Here is a 16,552-nt window from a genome sequence, read left to right as displayed (position 1 = left end):
TGCTTATACTTACAAAATGGTCAAGTTTTGATAAATATCTTATGTTAGAAATTACTTCATACATTGAGACAAATATTTCCTCAAAGTTTATATGCTGAAAGATCTGCATATAGAGGGGTTAATGTTGTTAATAATGATTGTTGATAATGGTGCTATTGTATGTTAATGTATCTATTGGTTACGACAAGCATTCGCATAAGCTTGACTAACTATGCTAACACGCAACAGCCAAAATACCTTTTTTGTAATGCTATTTTAGAATGAAAGAGACGACAATTCTTAATTATAAATTAAAATGGTTTAAACTTAATCCAGTTTAAGTTACCTAGAGCAAGTCACCCTGCATACCGCTACATCACCTTAAGAATTGTCTTCTTTTTCATCACCTCTATTTCTGAACCTTTACATAGAAAAACCTGCACTTCGGTTCACGCATCTCCGGAATGAAGTAATAATAAAATCCTGCATTACTTTAGTTTTTATGTACAATTATTTTATATAATGTATTTGAGTAACAAGTACTCACTCTATTTCCTTGTAAGTTATTGTAGGACTGTTGAATGAATTAAACAAATTACGTATTCAAATACGTATTCAAATACATATTCAAATATATTTAGAGTGTATTTGTATTGGATCATGTACTTTGCATTGCATGATGATCATTACAGTGAATTTGTATACGAATATGTGTTTCGACACACGACAGTTTTGACATACAAAGTAGATCTTGGAACAAACCAACTTTATAGTTAGAGGTTTGACTATATGTAATATTTAGCAAGGTGTAAGGAAATCAGAAAACGGAAACTTGTCACAGAAACATCTAATGAATTTAGAAAGTGCATAGCTCCAGCGTGATTTCAATTATGAGAGAAGACAACTCCTACATAACAACTAGCACAATATTGCAGCATTAGGATAATAATTCCTACCACCGAACAGCCCTACCACGACCCTAGAGTAGTAATACTTAAAGTTCAGTACCTGCCCATGCCTATAATATAATATGACAGATTGACAGTTATACTTATTGCAAGAGGCAAATTGCTATTATTTGCATTTTACTAACTAGCAAGCCAAGGAAGGCAAATCTAAATTTAGAATTGGTTTTCCTTCTGTTGAAAACTGTCAAATTCTCTTATCATACGCCTTTTAGACCAAAAGTGCACACATAGTAGTCTAGAGGCGTGTTAGCTTTTTTGATTAGCTATAGGGAAAAACTTTTCACTATAGGTAAAATAAACGATAAAAAGGTCTTCAGTATTAAGGTTTGTTAAATCAGCACAATATAAAAATATGCAGAAAATATGAGAGTTGTCTTTACAATATTTGTAAGTTTACTAAAACTGGGAAGGCAACTCCATCTAATGGAACTAATTAAAACCATTACAGTAGACGCTCCTATAATGTATACTTCCTACAGCGTAAATTCCAAATAACATAAAGCATTCATATGAAATTTTTGCTCCGCACTACGCAAACATTCCTGGAATGGATTATTTATGTTGTAACAACCGCCTGGTGTAAAAGTGTTTAAAAATATCAAACGGTACTGATCTTCTCCTGCAATAGCGTAAACATGACGCACAATGCCATATACATGCCATCTAAGCACTCGAAAGTATTGCTGAGAGCTCAGAGAGATGAGGGACAGAAGAGCACACCCACCGTGTATTTGGAAGAGTTCTAGCAAACCTAGGGCTACTGTTGGCTGATCTACTATACTTGATGCCCTCCATGGGTGGTCTGTCTGGTCTACGTACAGACTGTGATTGGTTTACCGACTACAACACAACACATCCACTCCAGTGCAAGATACAAGAGGGGTAAACGGATGAACACCGAACTCAACAAATCACTACTCACTAGGATACAGCCAACAGGCATGCAGTAATTACACGCTGTCGACTCATGCTTCCTGATCATTATTGTGCACAGATAGTCAGAAAATTATTGGAAAGTTTTTGATAATTTTTCAGATTTTCTTCAAGCTGGAGGATTGAAACTGACCAAAAACGCAGCAACTTAAAAAGCCAAAAACTTATATAAAACAAAGAGAGAAGTATTGGTACAAAATTACACATGCAACTTGTTTAAAGATAAACTTGTAAAAAATTTTAGTTGGTTTCATCAGAAAGTATTGACATTTTTCTATCATTTGTGATTGTTTTGATGTTTGAGGTGATCTGACTGCCAGGATGTTTTTAGATTAAATTCAACAGAATTTGATTGCGGTTGAAACGCTCAAAGATATGAAACGATGTCACGAGTTGCTTTCCTTGCTATAGTTGATATCAACTATTGCGTTCAAATTGCGGCGTGACGCCCTCTTTTTTTGTCGGTCTCTTTGCAACTATAAACATCATAATCGCATTTTCACTTTCACTGATCGTTTTACCATGATCAGGTTTTGCTGATTTTAATCTTGGAACATTCTGGCAGTCAGATCCCCTCAAAAAAAAAAAATGCAAATGATAGAAAAATATTAATACTTTCTGATAAAATCTAGTAAAGTTTTGCGTGAGTTCATGGTTACTCAATTTAATTTTTTACACATTTATTAGACCCCGAAATGTACACACAGCTAATAAGTTAAACATCAAACACAACCTTAATTCGATGTGCATGGATAGAAGAATTAATCAATAATTTTCCAACACTTCATTCAAAAAATGGAAATGGAGCTCTTCATAAAAACAGTTTCAGCCTCGTCTATACTTGATGAAGTATTGACAACTACTAGCTTTTAATATACATGAAAGTTAATACTAAGCTCAATTATGAGCTCTATGTTTGTACAGAAATAAGTTCAGGAAAACTATTTCAACTTTATTCCCACAATTAATGCCATAGTTGAGCTCCAAACCTCAATCAAGAAACAATAGGATAATCTACGCATATGCTTTATCACTTTTGATAGCAGACTTGTTGTGGTTTTCAAAACCATGCTATAAATATTAGGCTGAGGAGGAAAGCAAAGAATCTTTGCAAGATTGATGTGGACTTTAACCCTTTCACTGCCGTATGCGCATTTATGCGAAATCTATAGTCGACTGCCGTATGCTCATTTTTTTTGCGAATTTCCCAGCGTTGGCGTAGTAACTTAATTTTATTATTGGTTGACAACTTAACCTTTAGTACTTTTATGGTATTGACAGTGTTGTCTGAAAATGTCTCTATAAAATTAGCCTAAACTCGCGAAGCGATTTTAAATCTTTGTTTGGGAATTTCCAATTCAAAAACGCACACTTTTTTTCTAACGTTCCAACTATCTAGTGTTATTATGGTTTTCGTAAGTACCTACCAGGTTAGAAAATGAAGAATTACTTATGCTGATGACATTATAGCCGATTCAGATTCAGAATTAATTGAATACTCGGACAATGAAAGTGACAGCACTGACTCTGATTGTGGTGAAAGTAATAGTTTTGTAAGAGTAAGGAATATTGTAGAGGATTGTTATAGTTTCGTAGCGACCGTAGCTTTACATAGCTTTAGCAATGCACATAGTATAAATACGTTGAATTTTTTGAATGGCTCTGTTTGTTAACATGTTGGCAACATAAAATACGTAACAAAAATGTTCTAGATAGGCTTTGCAATGGAAAAAAATTGTATATATATCATGTAGCCAACTTGGCAGTAAAATGGCTGGCAGAAGGCCGAAAGCTAAACTTGTACATGGATAGCAGTGAAAGGGAAGTAGAAACAAACACCTACGGTTAGTAGTTGTGCAATTCTAACCCACAAATATAGCAAACTATTTTATTTGGGGTGACAAAAACTAGAGTGTGATAAAATAAGGGTGCATTCGGCTTCTCATGAAAGACACACAGCTGTGGCACAAGATTTCAATCCTGTATCTTTCACAATTTTAGGCAGATTACGGTAGTTTTTGACTTTATTGAGATACATGAGAGTACATAATAATGGAGAAGGGTCTGTTGACAATCGATGATGTATCATTAAAAGCCGATCACCAAATCTTTATGCATATTTTAATGTTTTTAAACGCATTTGGTGTATGCTAAAATGTTTGTTTGACTATTTCACGAACCATCAAGAGAGTAATTATTGTGTCAGTTACATATCGTTGAAAATGACACGGAGAAGATAACTTCAAGTTTATGCATAGGACAAACTGATATGAAAGACTAGACAGGCATGTCATAACTGTGCAGTACCAGTTAGTAGTAGGCAACACCAATTAGTAAAAAGCAGTAAGAGCTAGCGCCAGACATGAGAAGATAAAAACCTCACCCTGCTGGGGGCAGCCAAATGCTGTGGCTTTCTAGTTGCGTTCGATTGAACACACTCTCCGTTAGTTCCAGATAACGGTGACTCTCCTAAGCACAAGAAACAAAGACTTGATACAAAACAACAGAACTGAAAACTAATTAACATATAAATTGCAGTATTACGGTTGTTACACAGACAGCCCAAAGACAACCCATATTGGAGCAAAGCATGAGAGAAGAATTTGTTTTCTAGAGCATCCCACTAGCAAGCTGCCAGCTGGATCACCCCTGAGCTGGCACCCCATGAGTGGGTTACTACTCAGGAGAAAAAAAGATGGTGCACATTGCTGTTCTTTAGTTTATCAGTGAGCTTTTTGTTATTCAAAAACCGTTGAAGATGTCTTTTGCGTAAAGCTACTGTATGTTATTCCACTACTAATGCAACATGTTTTTGGTTATTGGTAATTCCATGAACAGAAACTTGCTGAAAACTTGCTACAAGTGTCTATAGAACTTATGATATTTTTATTGACATAATATTGGAAAAGAAATAGAATAACTCAGCATAAAACTAATGATAAAATTTAAACAAACTACATTCCTTTGGCAGCACTCGAGATAAATCTCACTCTTGAACAGTTTGAGTCAGTGTGAAAGCTGAGAGAAAAAATTAACATTCAGCAGTAAAAAAAATTAAAAAACTCACCAGAGATTCGTTTATTAATTCATCCATCTATCTATCGACTTTTAATTCAAGATTCCCTCCTTAGAATACTTTGATCAACACTTGTGAATATTATATTCACAGCCAAATTAGACATGAAATGTCATGGCGCGTCGTCAGAATACAACTTTGGGTGTACCACAGAAGATTACTGGATGTAGTATTAACATTTGAAAAACTAAAAGTCAACCTACCCAGATAACTAACGCAATTATATCTATACATATTTTATACCGCTTGAGCATCACTCGGACATGAAACTTGCTGCCAAACTCAGCCCACAACATTAACAATTTTAATAAGGTTGAGGGAGTTGTCCAGTGAAAATAGCGATGCTATCCAACGTTATAGGCTATTTGTGTACAGAAATCGGTTTGAAGTGTTTATCATATGAATAGCTCTATTACTAATAGTATGGATCACAAATTGACAGTCACATAGAGCACTCCACGCCAGATCTTACTAATCTTGTGAATTGTCAGACACTCACATGTAACAACAGTACAAATCCGTATGTGCAATTAGAATTGCATTTCAACAGATAGTGCAAATGGCAAACATGTTTCACAATAACCTATAATACCAGACTAATACATAAAGGAAATGAACTGACCACTGCGAACTTATTGAGATGACAACTACAAAGAAAGGACAGCTACCAGTGTCATAACTACCCCGTGAAAGTTTGCAAGCTACTGAATGGATGATCCATGTCACGCTGGCCACTAAGAAAATGTACATTCATTTGAGTTGACTCCATATAGAAAGGAACACAGGCAGGCAAAATATTTTTCATGTACAAACACCTTTTGTCTGTTTTAACATCTGAAACTACCTGTGACCTACTATCTGAAACTCTCATTTCTGATTTAATAATCGCATCCCAAACTCCTATTTTAAAGCTCTTGATGATAGTTTGTATGATTAAAACAGGAAATAAGGAAAACGATTTTGCTGGTTTAAAACTACATAATTTCAATGTACTCAAAGGTAAACAAAACTCGCATAGTAAATATAAATCTACTGCATATTTATCAAGCACATTTTCCATGATGTACTACAATTAGTCTCCAACACATAACATCACTTACTCAACATTTGTGTATAAATATAAAAAACCATTACCTTCGATAGTAAAACAGACTCACCAGTTGTGCATTCCACTAGTTCTGTATAACCTGATGGTACTCTGTCATTGATTGGGCGATTATCGATATCAATACGACCTTGATTTATTGCTTCTATCTCTTCTAAGATCTCATTGGACAGTGCTTCATTGGCAAGACTTTGATTGGGTGACACCTTTTGAGTTGGCAGATCGACTGTAAGCTGCATTGAGTCATGGCGCACCGGAGGGTTAGGAGCAACGTTGTGGTTCTCTAAAAAATAGACAGATTCTTAACCCTAGAATTTCGGCCATGTAATTCCTAATACGCAAAAAAAATGCAGTAATAAAATCAAGTCAGTGCAAACCAAAAACACCATGATAAACTTGCTATTGGCTGGCCATAGGGCAGTACCACGCGAAAAACCAATGCCACAACATTTTTTTTCAAAAATTTAAAAACTAACATTATTATCCACAAATCCATAAGTACACGAGAACAGCCAACGGAAGTTCAAAAGGTCATTGCTGCTTGGTTCTAGTGACACAAGACACTTAAAAGCACATTTTTCAACAACCTGTCCATGCCAGAGTCATTCACAAGCAGAGAACTTTACTAAACCTCGAATCTGGTCAAGTCTACAGAGTAAGCGAGAGACAATAACTCCTAGATAAGATATATCCAAACAGATGGTTATTTGCACAAACAAGGACAATATGATTATGGTAAATCTTCCCAAAGCAATATATCTTATCAGCTTTATAAAAGATAATTAATGCCAGACAGCTGATAGCTATTGTGCAGAAGCCAGCTAACGTGAGATGACGGGACGTCTGATAAGTGGATCAATAAAAGAGTGCTGAGAATTGATATACAAGAGCTACTCATCAATAAATGACGCATAAGCCGGCTCCAAGTATGGTGAAGGGTGAGAGTATGACTAATATCTCATCCCATAGACACATGCACTACTGAGTGCTGTCACCTACTAGCTCCATCAACAATGGTTATAGTGCCTACATGTCTGGCAAGAGGCTGCGCATGTTGGTGCTTTACCACCTACACAGACTGACCACTCGTGACTATGTTTTTCTACCCACACTCTTTGACAATAATGTCCCTCTTTGAGATGCGTAAGCTAATGGGTGTAGCCTTCAAGATTATTTTTAAATTATTTTAAATTTTAAATGCGCAGCCGTTGCCTGGTAGTTTAAAACGCCTGACCAACAAAAAACAGGTTGGGGGTTCAATTCCCAAAAAGGTCACTAGTGGTGCCAGGAGTGACATGACATCCAACCCTAAAGTGCTCTCCGCAACTGGTCATGTCTATAACTGGTCATGTCTCCAGCTGTTGAGATGCCCTTAGATTGGACTCCGGTATGTCCAGCCAAGATCATGGAGACGACGTTAAAAAAATGCTCTAAAAACACACACGATGCCTGCGGTAAGCAAAGCAGACATCAAACTCGATCTTTGGGGAATCCTCACACATTTGTAAAAATCAGGTTTGGTTTGTTAGTCGCAAAAATGAAGGATGCTTATTGTTTTTTGCAACTTCAAGAATCCTGATGGTGACAGAATTAACCAATGAGATGTGAGCGATATAATCGTTTTAAACAAACAAACAAAAAAGCACAGGGTATTATAGGCAACAAGGGCTAGCTCTTATTATAGTAAGCCAGGGCTAACTACATCAGCGGTAGATATTTGCCTTGGTACCTTAATTCAGCTCTAAACAGCTTCTTTTGTGTCAGCGAACATTACAAGAAATACATAAGTTATTTATTAACACAGCAACTTGGTAAAAAAGTCTAGGCACACAAAGTGGTAATTTAATGTTAACTGCAAAATTTAAGTCGGGACAAGAACAGTGGAAATTTGATGTTGACTGCAACGTCCTTCCAGCAAAAAATTGCTTATCCTTCACCTTGACCAATAAGAGGATACATGAACTTTTCTGCTTTCAAAACAGCTATAAATAAATTTAAATAAGCAGTCGGAAAGAATATATGCAGAATAATAGCCTCAGGTGAGAGAACTGCAAGTGGCCAAGCATAATTCCGGGTCAAATGGATAAAACATATTACTTCAGACAAAATTCCATCACAGCGAGCCTGGAAACTGAGAAATCACCAAAAAGAGTGCTAATATGGCTGCTAATGCTAAGAGATGTTGTTATCGGGCTTGAAATATATCTAAATAAGAACAAAATAACTCCTGGTTCCACCTACTAACCACTAATTAACCATTAACTACTAGCCACCTACTAACTCTTGATGAATTGGAGCCACTGTTAGCTTCAGTAGCCAACTTTCATAAAGCTATTTTACCTACACGAAATTGACCTTTAGCTCCATCTATGACCGGCAAAATCGATCATGATTTTCTAATAAATCAAGACAAAATGATCAATGATAATATAAAAGCAACTCAAAAAATAATCTATATTTATAAATCTAAGTTTTTGTTGGTTTGTTGTATGTCAAGTTATAGCGATAAAATATGCTAATGAAAAATTCGCTCCACGCCGCAATTGAATTCGAAAACTTCGAGTTATGCAGACAGGTGCTAATCACTACTCCAGGCAGTCACATTACCATACTATGGAATAATTGTGTACATACTTACTACATGTGCCAATCTTTGGTTTAGCTACGCACGCTTCAATTAGCCCGCTTGAACTACTAGAAGAAATACGTGCCCAGACTTCTCCAAAATGCTATAACTATCAAGTACGTATAGCTTGACCTAATTAAAATTACGGCACACACAAAAATGAACAAACACCTTCATTTAAAAATTAGAATAATGAATGTTGTACATGTGAAATAAAAAAATTTCTGTGCAAAAACCTTTTTATTACCCGTGCAACGCCAAGCATTTAGCTAGTCTATATACTGGTATATAAATCTCAATGTTTGTCTTTTGTTTGCTGGTCTGTTTTAGCAACGGAAAAAATGCTCCACAGAGGGTTTGATCTCAAAACCTCCAGTTCTGAAGACCAGCGATCTAAACTGCTAGGCTACAATGCCCAACCGATAAATGATTGTGATGCCATTCATCACATCAGTTAAAGTACTCATGCTTAAAGGCTTGTGGCTATTAACTAGCACAGTTGACCATCACCCATAACGATTATTAAGCTGGCTTCAAACACGGCTATTGTTTTAGTAAAGATTTAGACTGCGAGGTCTACTAGTAGGTAGGTTACTAGTTAAGTAGGTTGCTAAGTACTAGGTTACGAGGTAAGTTACTCAAATCCATTAAGTAATTATTTTATTACCCATGCAACACCAGGCATTCGGCGGTTAATATAATAAAGGTGATAATAAAGCTCACATCTCATATAAAAAACTTGCCAAACAAAATAATGTTAATAAAAAAAACCATAAAGGAGCTAGCCATGCTGAAACAAAAGCATAAAGAACAGTTAACAAAAGAGTATGCATATTGCAGCAGGATATGACATCATAATTGATGCGCTGGCTCAGTATACCAATATGCTTACCATAAATATGACAACTCTCTATAAATGTACAACTGCTGATGGTAATAAGGTGAGAAACACCTCATTAGATGAAAGGTAAGTGAAAAAGGAGATGAATTCATGGAGGTTTACCAAAAACCAATATAATGCAAATCAGTTTTCCACGGTGGCACTATTGATTACTTGATAGATGAGACCAATGTAAATGATTCCAGGATACCTCTATTAACCTGTTTTTAAACTGGAGCAATAGGTCTAAACAATTACAACTAAAAGCTGGCTCACACTATATCGCTGTATCTCAGGGTTGATGCCACAATACTTCGGTGATCGTCGATGATAACCATGTCACAGTATCACATACCCATCCGCGTTTGCATTGGAAAATACTCCGTGACGTAGTGTTTTCATTTATCTTTTTAAATTTTCGCGAGAAACTTCTTTGTTTTCACGGGCTGGAATAAAAAACTAGTACTGCAACGACTATCATAAACGGATACGATTGAGTCATTCTATCCGCGACCGCGAATTACCATCACCGAAATGGTTCACATTTAAAAAGGCGGTCGTCGATGCTCGGCGAAATATCAGGAAAGTCTGACAGCTGCAAACTTCCCTGATATTTCGCCGATGTGTCCGCGATGCATCGTCAAAGCCTACAATTCACGGTTCACATAATCGACGATGAACGCCGAAAGGGAAACGCTGACAAACTGCGATATAGTGTGAACCGGCCTTAAGGTATCATCATTGAATACAATCACTAAGATCTTTCTGAATCAACCAATCAAGTAAAGCCTTGCGATGACTAAAACATACGTTGAAAATTACGTTGGTAGCTTGATATGAAAATTTCAATTTAATGCGGACTATTCTTGCTCATGGACAATTTCAAAACCTTTTTAAGTATGCGATAAATTATAGCAGCATGACTCGCTATTTGCTGGTGTGTAAAAAGGTGAGATAACTTCTACCTTTCTGAGGAATCCAGTTGCTAGCCTAACACATTAGAGAGACTAACTTAGCCTCCCTCAGTCTAAAGATTAATAAAAGACTTCCATAAACAACCAAATACAACCTTGAATGATGTGCTAATCTATTGACCGTTCATATTTTTCGCATTTTTAAAAATTCAATTTCAAACATTGATTGTCTAACTCGCATCGTTTTCATGTTGTTTATTAACAATTAGTTTTATTCTTATTATTTGTGAAATGCTGTATCTATGTCGACCATAACGACCTCGACCGATAATGGATACAGCGGTACTGCAGCGAGAGTAACACGTTTTTGCCATCGTGATATGAATAAAATACAAGCGACTCCTACCAATTATTTTGAAAATATCATGCTAGTTCCTTTTAACAATGTTCCACCTAATATCTGTTCTCTGAACTGGAATTTTAAACTATTCATTTGACTTTATTGATCAACTGTTACCCTTTTGTTTCTTTTTTTGTTTTTTTTTATGATTCTTGTATCGTATAATTTGAAAAAAATTTTTGTTTGAAATAAAATTATTGCCAATTCTGTATAAAAATATATATCTGGCGCAGTTGAAAGGGTGAATCAGGCTTTTACCTAGTTTTAAAATTGTCAACCTTCGAATAAAGCTGTCTTAACCACCATCTTTGACTGACCTCAAATAGAAAAATGAAAAGTTCATATAGCCTTATTTCTCATCCAGTAATGAATGTAAGCCAATGTTTGTGTGCTTCACAAAAGACAACTTAGCCCACACGTGTTTTATAACCGATCACTGCACTGTTTCCATAAATGGCGGATATCCTTGTCGGAGATGTTGATCTTTTAAAGGTTGAAGAGACGGTATGTAGCTAAATATTATAATCCTAGTTAATTTTTATTCCGAAATTAAATTATATTCTATAATTTAATATATTATAATATATAATTATATTAAACTATATTCATATTCATAAATTGTATTCACAAACTAATGAGCTGAAAAGCATATTCTACAGTTTTTAACTATTTCGGATAATTCTATCAATTTACAAGATCGTCATCGTACTTTCGAGGTTGTTCATGTATAAAGTAGCATACTGCTTTTACATTTTTGGCAAATAAAAATTTTAAGTAACTTTAATTACATTATTTTAATATATATGTTATATGCTGATATAAATGACCACAATAGAAATTACAGCAGTTTCAAATAAAAATCGATTTACTTTGTGCTGCTATTAAAAAAATATCTGAAAATTCTGTATTCAATCGTTGACTGTTCTTTACAGGTTGATTTGCTGTAGAATAAACCGGATAAGAATAATTCCATTCATTGTATCAAATCTTAGGAGTTTTTCAGATGTCCAAAATGCGCTCTGAAGGACCAATCTTTGAATGATAGATAAAAAGCCCCAGCTTATTCTTACAAGTTAAATCCAAGTTAAAACTAATCCAATCACGATAAAAACAGTTTCATCTGTATCGCTGGCCTAACTCACGCTATAGCTTACTCTTTCAGCAAACGATATGAAGAATAATTGTCTCACCAGGAGAGAGGGGTGGGTCAGCGGAGGTAGGTCCCATCTTGAGGTCACATAAGCTGCAGAGACACTTGACCCAGCGCAGCATATCTTCTTCTGTTTCTGCTGCCAGGTAATATACCCGGTCCTGCAAGTGTACAGAGGGTTAGCAATAATGGGTTAGCAATAATGGGTTAGCAATGTATATTTAGATTGTTCTGGGATTTCATATGCAGATCCATAGACTTGGAGTTATCCTTCATATGTCACTTTTAGCGATTCGTAATCAACATTGAAATTACTCTATTAACGACGCACGAACGAACCCAATAAAATGTTTTCAGATCACACTGAATGCGTTTGTCATTATTTGATTATCGTAGCCTACAATCATTAAACTTATTTGGAATGATGCATCGACAAGCATGAGTTTATCAACTGTTCACAGATCCAACATGACTAGGTTATTTCATATTCTCGCGTATTTCAATCAGTACAAAACTACAGTAATTCTCCTACAATTGTGAGGGGTACAAAGAGGAATTAGAATGCATCACGTTTAACACTTATCTCCTATGATTAGACACCCTCATGTCTATAATTTGATTTTCCCAGTTACATGTGCAAGGTATAGAAAAACTATAGATTATGTTTACCTCATGTCTATAATTTGATTTTCCCAGTTACATGTGCAAGGTAAACATATTCTATACTATCATAACAGCCACGTCCATCCGTTTGTCCGTCTTTCCAAAGCCACGCTTAGAGGTTGAGGAAAAAAGATCACTTCCACCGAGTTTCGAACTCTAGACTTCATGCTTGATTGACCGACACACTACTACCTGATCCAATCAGCCTCCTTCACAGATTTTGAATGATTGTGCACTTAGCTATTTTCAGCGCTTTATTGGCTTCCCTGACAATCTCTCACCAGATTACCAAGATACTAGCAAACAAAATATAACCATCTTTCATCTCAACCACCCAAAATTAGACACAAAAACCTAACAAAACATGCTCCTTGCACAACTTTTATATTAAAATACAACAATGCCCATTCAAACTTAAAATAAAAAAGTATTTTGCTGAAGCACCTTGAAGATTAAGCACCAATTCTACAGCTTCAACCGAAACTGGCACCTTAAAAAAACTAGTTTATTCTGTGTTGAATCTTATGATTTAAATTATCCCTGTAATTTATTCCATAACAAAAGAAACCACGAAGGACCTGCGCTAAATGCAAATGTAGTCTTGAGAGATTTACCAGTTGCGCACAGTAAATCAGCTTGTTTTAAAGACTATGACTACTAGATATTTCTATTATGTTTAGCTCATCGATCAATACTTGGTCCATCACTCATTCCTTATTTAATCAATGAGGTATCTAGCGCGTTCAATCAAGGTCATTGACTTAATGGTTGTCATATACTTCCATCCAGTCTTAGTTGTTTCCCTTGTTGTTGTCCGTTTTTCCGAAGCCAGGGATAAAACATTGACTTAACTGACACTCCAATTTGTAACACTCAGATCGATTGGCTGACACTGTAACACCTGCACCATTCGACCACCTTTGGGTATTTCAGAATAATTATTCAGCTAATTGTTCTCTGTGCTGTATGGGCACATCTGATTTTCTCCCACGGCACACGAGCCTGTGAGGGTACTAGTATATATAATAGAGATACCCCTACACGTCATTTTCTCTCCCAAATGCTCGTTATTCAAATTGAATTTGAGAACTTCTACCAACTTGACCCTTTGGGTTAGATGGAATTTCTTACATAATACAGAGTAAAAACTTGAATAAAAAGATTCTAACCTACGACGTTTTCGTGATGGCTGTTCGTTTTTTAGCTTTTAAAAGCTTGTAATCACATTTCCACATATTTTGCACCTACAACACAACAGAGTAAGACATGGTGAATCTTTTGATACTAAAATAACTGTCATGTGAATTTTGTTGCAAGTCAACCTTTAAGTCCTTTACGTTGGGTGGAAATTACATTATAGAAGGTTTACGTTATAAGAGCATCTACTGAACTGCGATCTAGCCTTTGTTGCTCCCTAGATATGGTCAGGTCTGGTCACAGAATACAAAGCTATAAGAAGTAGCTGTCTAAACACCATGCCATCACATTAATGAAGTGTGACTGAGGAATTGCAGCTTGTACTTTCCTACCCCATAGTTTTTCATCTCTTGCATAAATTTGCAACCATACAACTAGGTGCAAAATCAAATTTACAACTTTGCACTAACTTCTATACACTCCCACAGCTTTCATTGAACATTTTGATTTTAATGTAGTATTTGCTTTAGTGCTTTGAAACCTTCCTGTCGGATGGAATGATAGAGACAACCAGCCTGTGCGCACTAGCAAGGATATCCAGGTTAAGTATGAAACTCAGTATAAACAATATCAGATTTGTTTAGGTTTTTTCATGACATTTTCGTGGCACTGCCACAAGGTTGGCCAAATGTCAGTAGGCTAGGCTTACGATAAGATGCGTTTGTGATACATGCGTTCTCACCCTTGTGCTCAACAATTTCATTCGCTAAAAAATTAGCTGATGCGAAGGTTGTGTGTCTGAAACACAAATGTTTCTCCCATACGAATAGACCTGATCTTGAGCTCTGTACAGCTATCAGCTACCGCAAGGTTTCATCTTGCAATTCTCTCGGCATATAGGACAGATGTGCTATGAAGACTCATAAGTCATATGCAAGTTCACTCAGCTACAGACAAAGCTTGCATTTGATTGGATAGTTGTTTATTAGCGAATACAATATTCACTTTAATTTTAATACACACTAGATTCAACTGAGATCCAAAATGGCGCACATAGAATCATGTGACACAACAGAACAAGAAATAAATGAAACAATGTTTATTTACAAAGTTAGCATAATCGGTGAGATATGTACGAATTTATTTATGAATCGAAGCTTTAGTTCTATCCTTCGTTTTTCCGTGACGTCATTTTATCGTTGTCGGCCATCTTTATAGACAATTTTATCGTTAAAAACATGAAGTTTTTGCAATGATATTTTAAAAACGATGCTTTTGTTTGCAATTTTTTTATTATAGTATCAAAACAACACCTAAAAGTACTATTAAATAAAATAAAAACGATCGTTTTCTACAAAGATGGCGGTTTTTTCGTGAACGAGCACATGTGCAAACCACTTGATGACGTCAAAAAAAAACGATGGATTGCTGTGCCTACTTGTGAGACCATAGAAGTAGGGACTATTTTAAAAACTTATGTAACCATGTTCACTTGACTTTAACTAGCCGTGTCAAATTGCTTTTCCATGAAACTGTGCATTCCCGGTATGAAAGTAGTTTTATGTTAAAGGTTGACTTGCAACAAAATTCAGATTACAGTTATTTGGTATCGAAAGATTCACCATGTCTTACTCTGTTGTTTTGTAGGTGCCAAATATGTGGGAATGTGATTACAAGCTCTTAAAAGCTCAAAAAACGAAAAACTGCCGTAGATTGGAATATCTTTATTTCTCTGACGTAGTCATTAAATTTGGTTATTGTCTTGTCACATGATGTTCTCACGTGAATTGAAAGACCAGAAAAAAGCTCAATATAAAACTTATCGTAGCATTAGTTTATGACAAACACTACGGGTTTTACCGAAGACCCCGTGTCAAATATAAATGCTCGCTACTTTACAGTTTTGCTTCTGCTCAATCTAATTGTCAAGTCGTAATCTGATCATGTGACCCAATACTTTGCAAATAATTTTTGCAGCACTTTTCGATTATCACAGGTGACCAACAGGCTCGTCATGATTATCAGACAATGATATGTATTCCTTTGAGTGAAGGTTAAAAAATTTAACGCATCTTTACGGTAAGTTATAAGACATTAGTGCTAAAAGTGACAGCATTACAATGATGATGAAACAGACGCGTAAGAACAATAGACATGGTTTCATTGATTGCGTGAAGTATATTTGTGAAAATATTTCGACGAATGAGGTTGCATGCAAGTGTAAACAGAAACCATCTTGTAACAACTACATGCCATTTGAGCCGTTTTGGAAAGAGAATCCAAACTACGGCGGTCTCGTGTGGCTGCGATTAACTGTTCGTTTTTTAGCTTTTAAGAGCTTGTAATCACATTCCCACATATTTTGCACCTGCAACACAGCAGAGTAAGACATGGTGAATCTTTTGATACCAAATAACTGTGACATGGTGAATCTTTTGATACCAAATAACTGTAATATGAATTTTGTTGCAAGTCAACCTTTAAGCTACTGGTTTATTCCAACAATGTCATTTTCAGGTACAGTCAAACATGGATAACTCGAACTTCACGGGACCGAGCGAAAGTGTTCGAATTATCAGAGCGACCAAGTTATCAGAGCACTATCACAAGTCTATGTATTTACTTATTTGTTAATAGATACATGTACATATACAAACTATAATATAAATCAAAAGCACAAATGGCTTGTTTCAAATTAAATGCTTCTAATGTAAAGTTTAA

The 16,552-nt window shown here is 35.7% G+C and overlaps 1 protein-coding gene across 3 annotated transcripts in view; it reads right to left on the bottom strand.

Annotated features, from left to right (window-relative positions):
* LOC137401472 (GRB2-associated-binding protein 1-like) overlaps window positions 1-16,552 on the bottom strand; it is a 54,293-nt gene that overhangs the window by 17,828 nt on the left and 19,913 nt on the right. For all 3 annotated transcript variants that reach the window (XM_068087831.1, XM_068087829.1, XM_068087830.1), the window contains exons 3-6: window positions 12,072-12,192; window positions 6,114-6,344; window positions 4,264-4,349; window positions 1,672-1,787 (exon numbers count right to left, since the gene is read on the bottom strand). In XM_068087831.1, the coding sequence (XP_067943932.1) occupies window positions 1,672-1,787; window positions 4,264-4,349; window positions 6,114-6,344; window positions 12,072-12,192 (554 nt within the window). The remainder of the gene's footprint in view (window positions 1-1,671; window positions 1,788-4,263; window positions 4,350-6,113; window positions 6,345-12,071; window positions 12,193-16,552) is intronic.

The sequence above is a fragment of the Watersipora subatra genome, chromosome 8, assembly GCF_963576615.1.
Source record: "Watersipora subatra chromosome 8, tzWatSuba1.1, whole genome shotgun sequence".
NCBI lineage: Eukaryota > Metazoa > Bryozoa > Gymnolaemata > Cheilostomatida > Watersiporidae > Watersipora > Watersipora subatra.
Note: the sequence above shows the minus strand (reverse complement) of the source record. Positions and strands in the feature narration are given on the sequence as shown.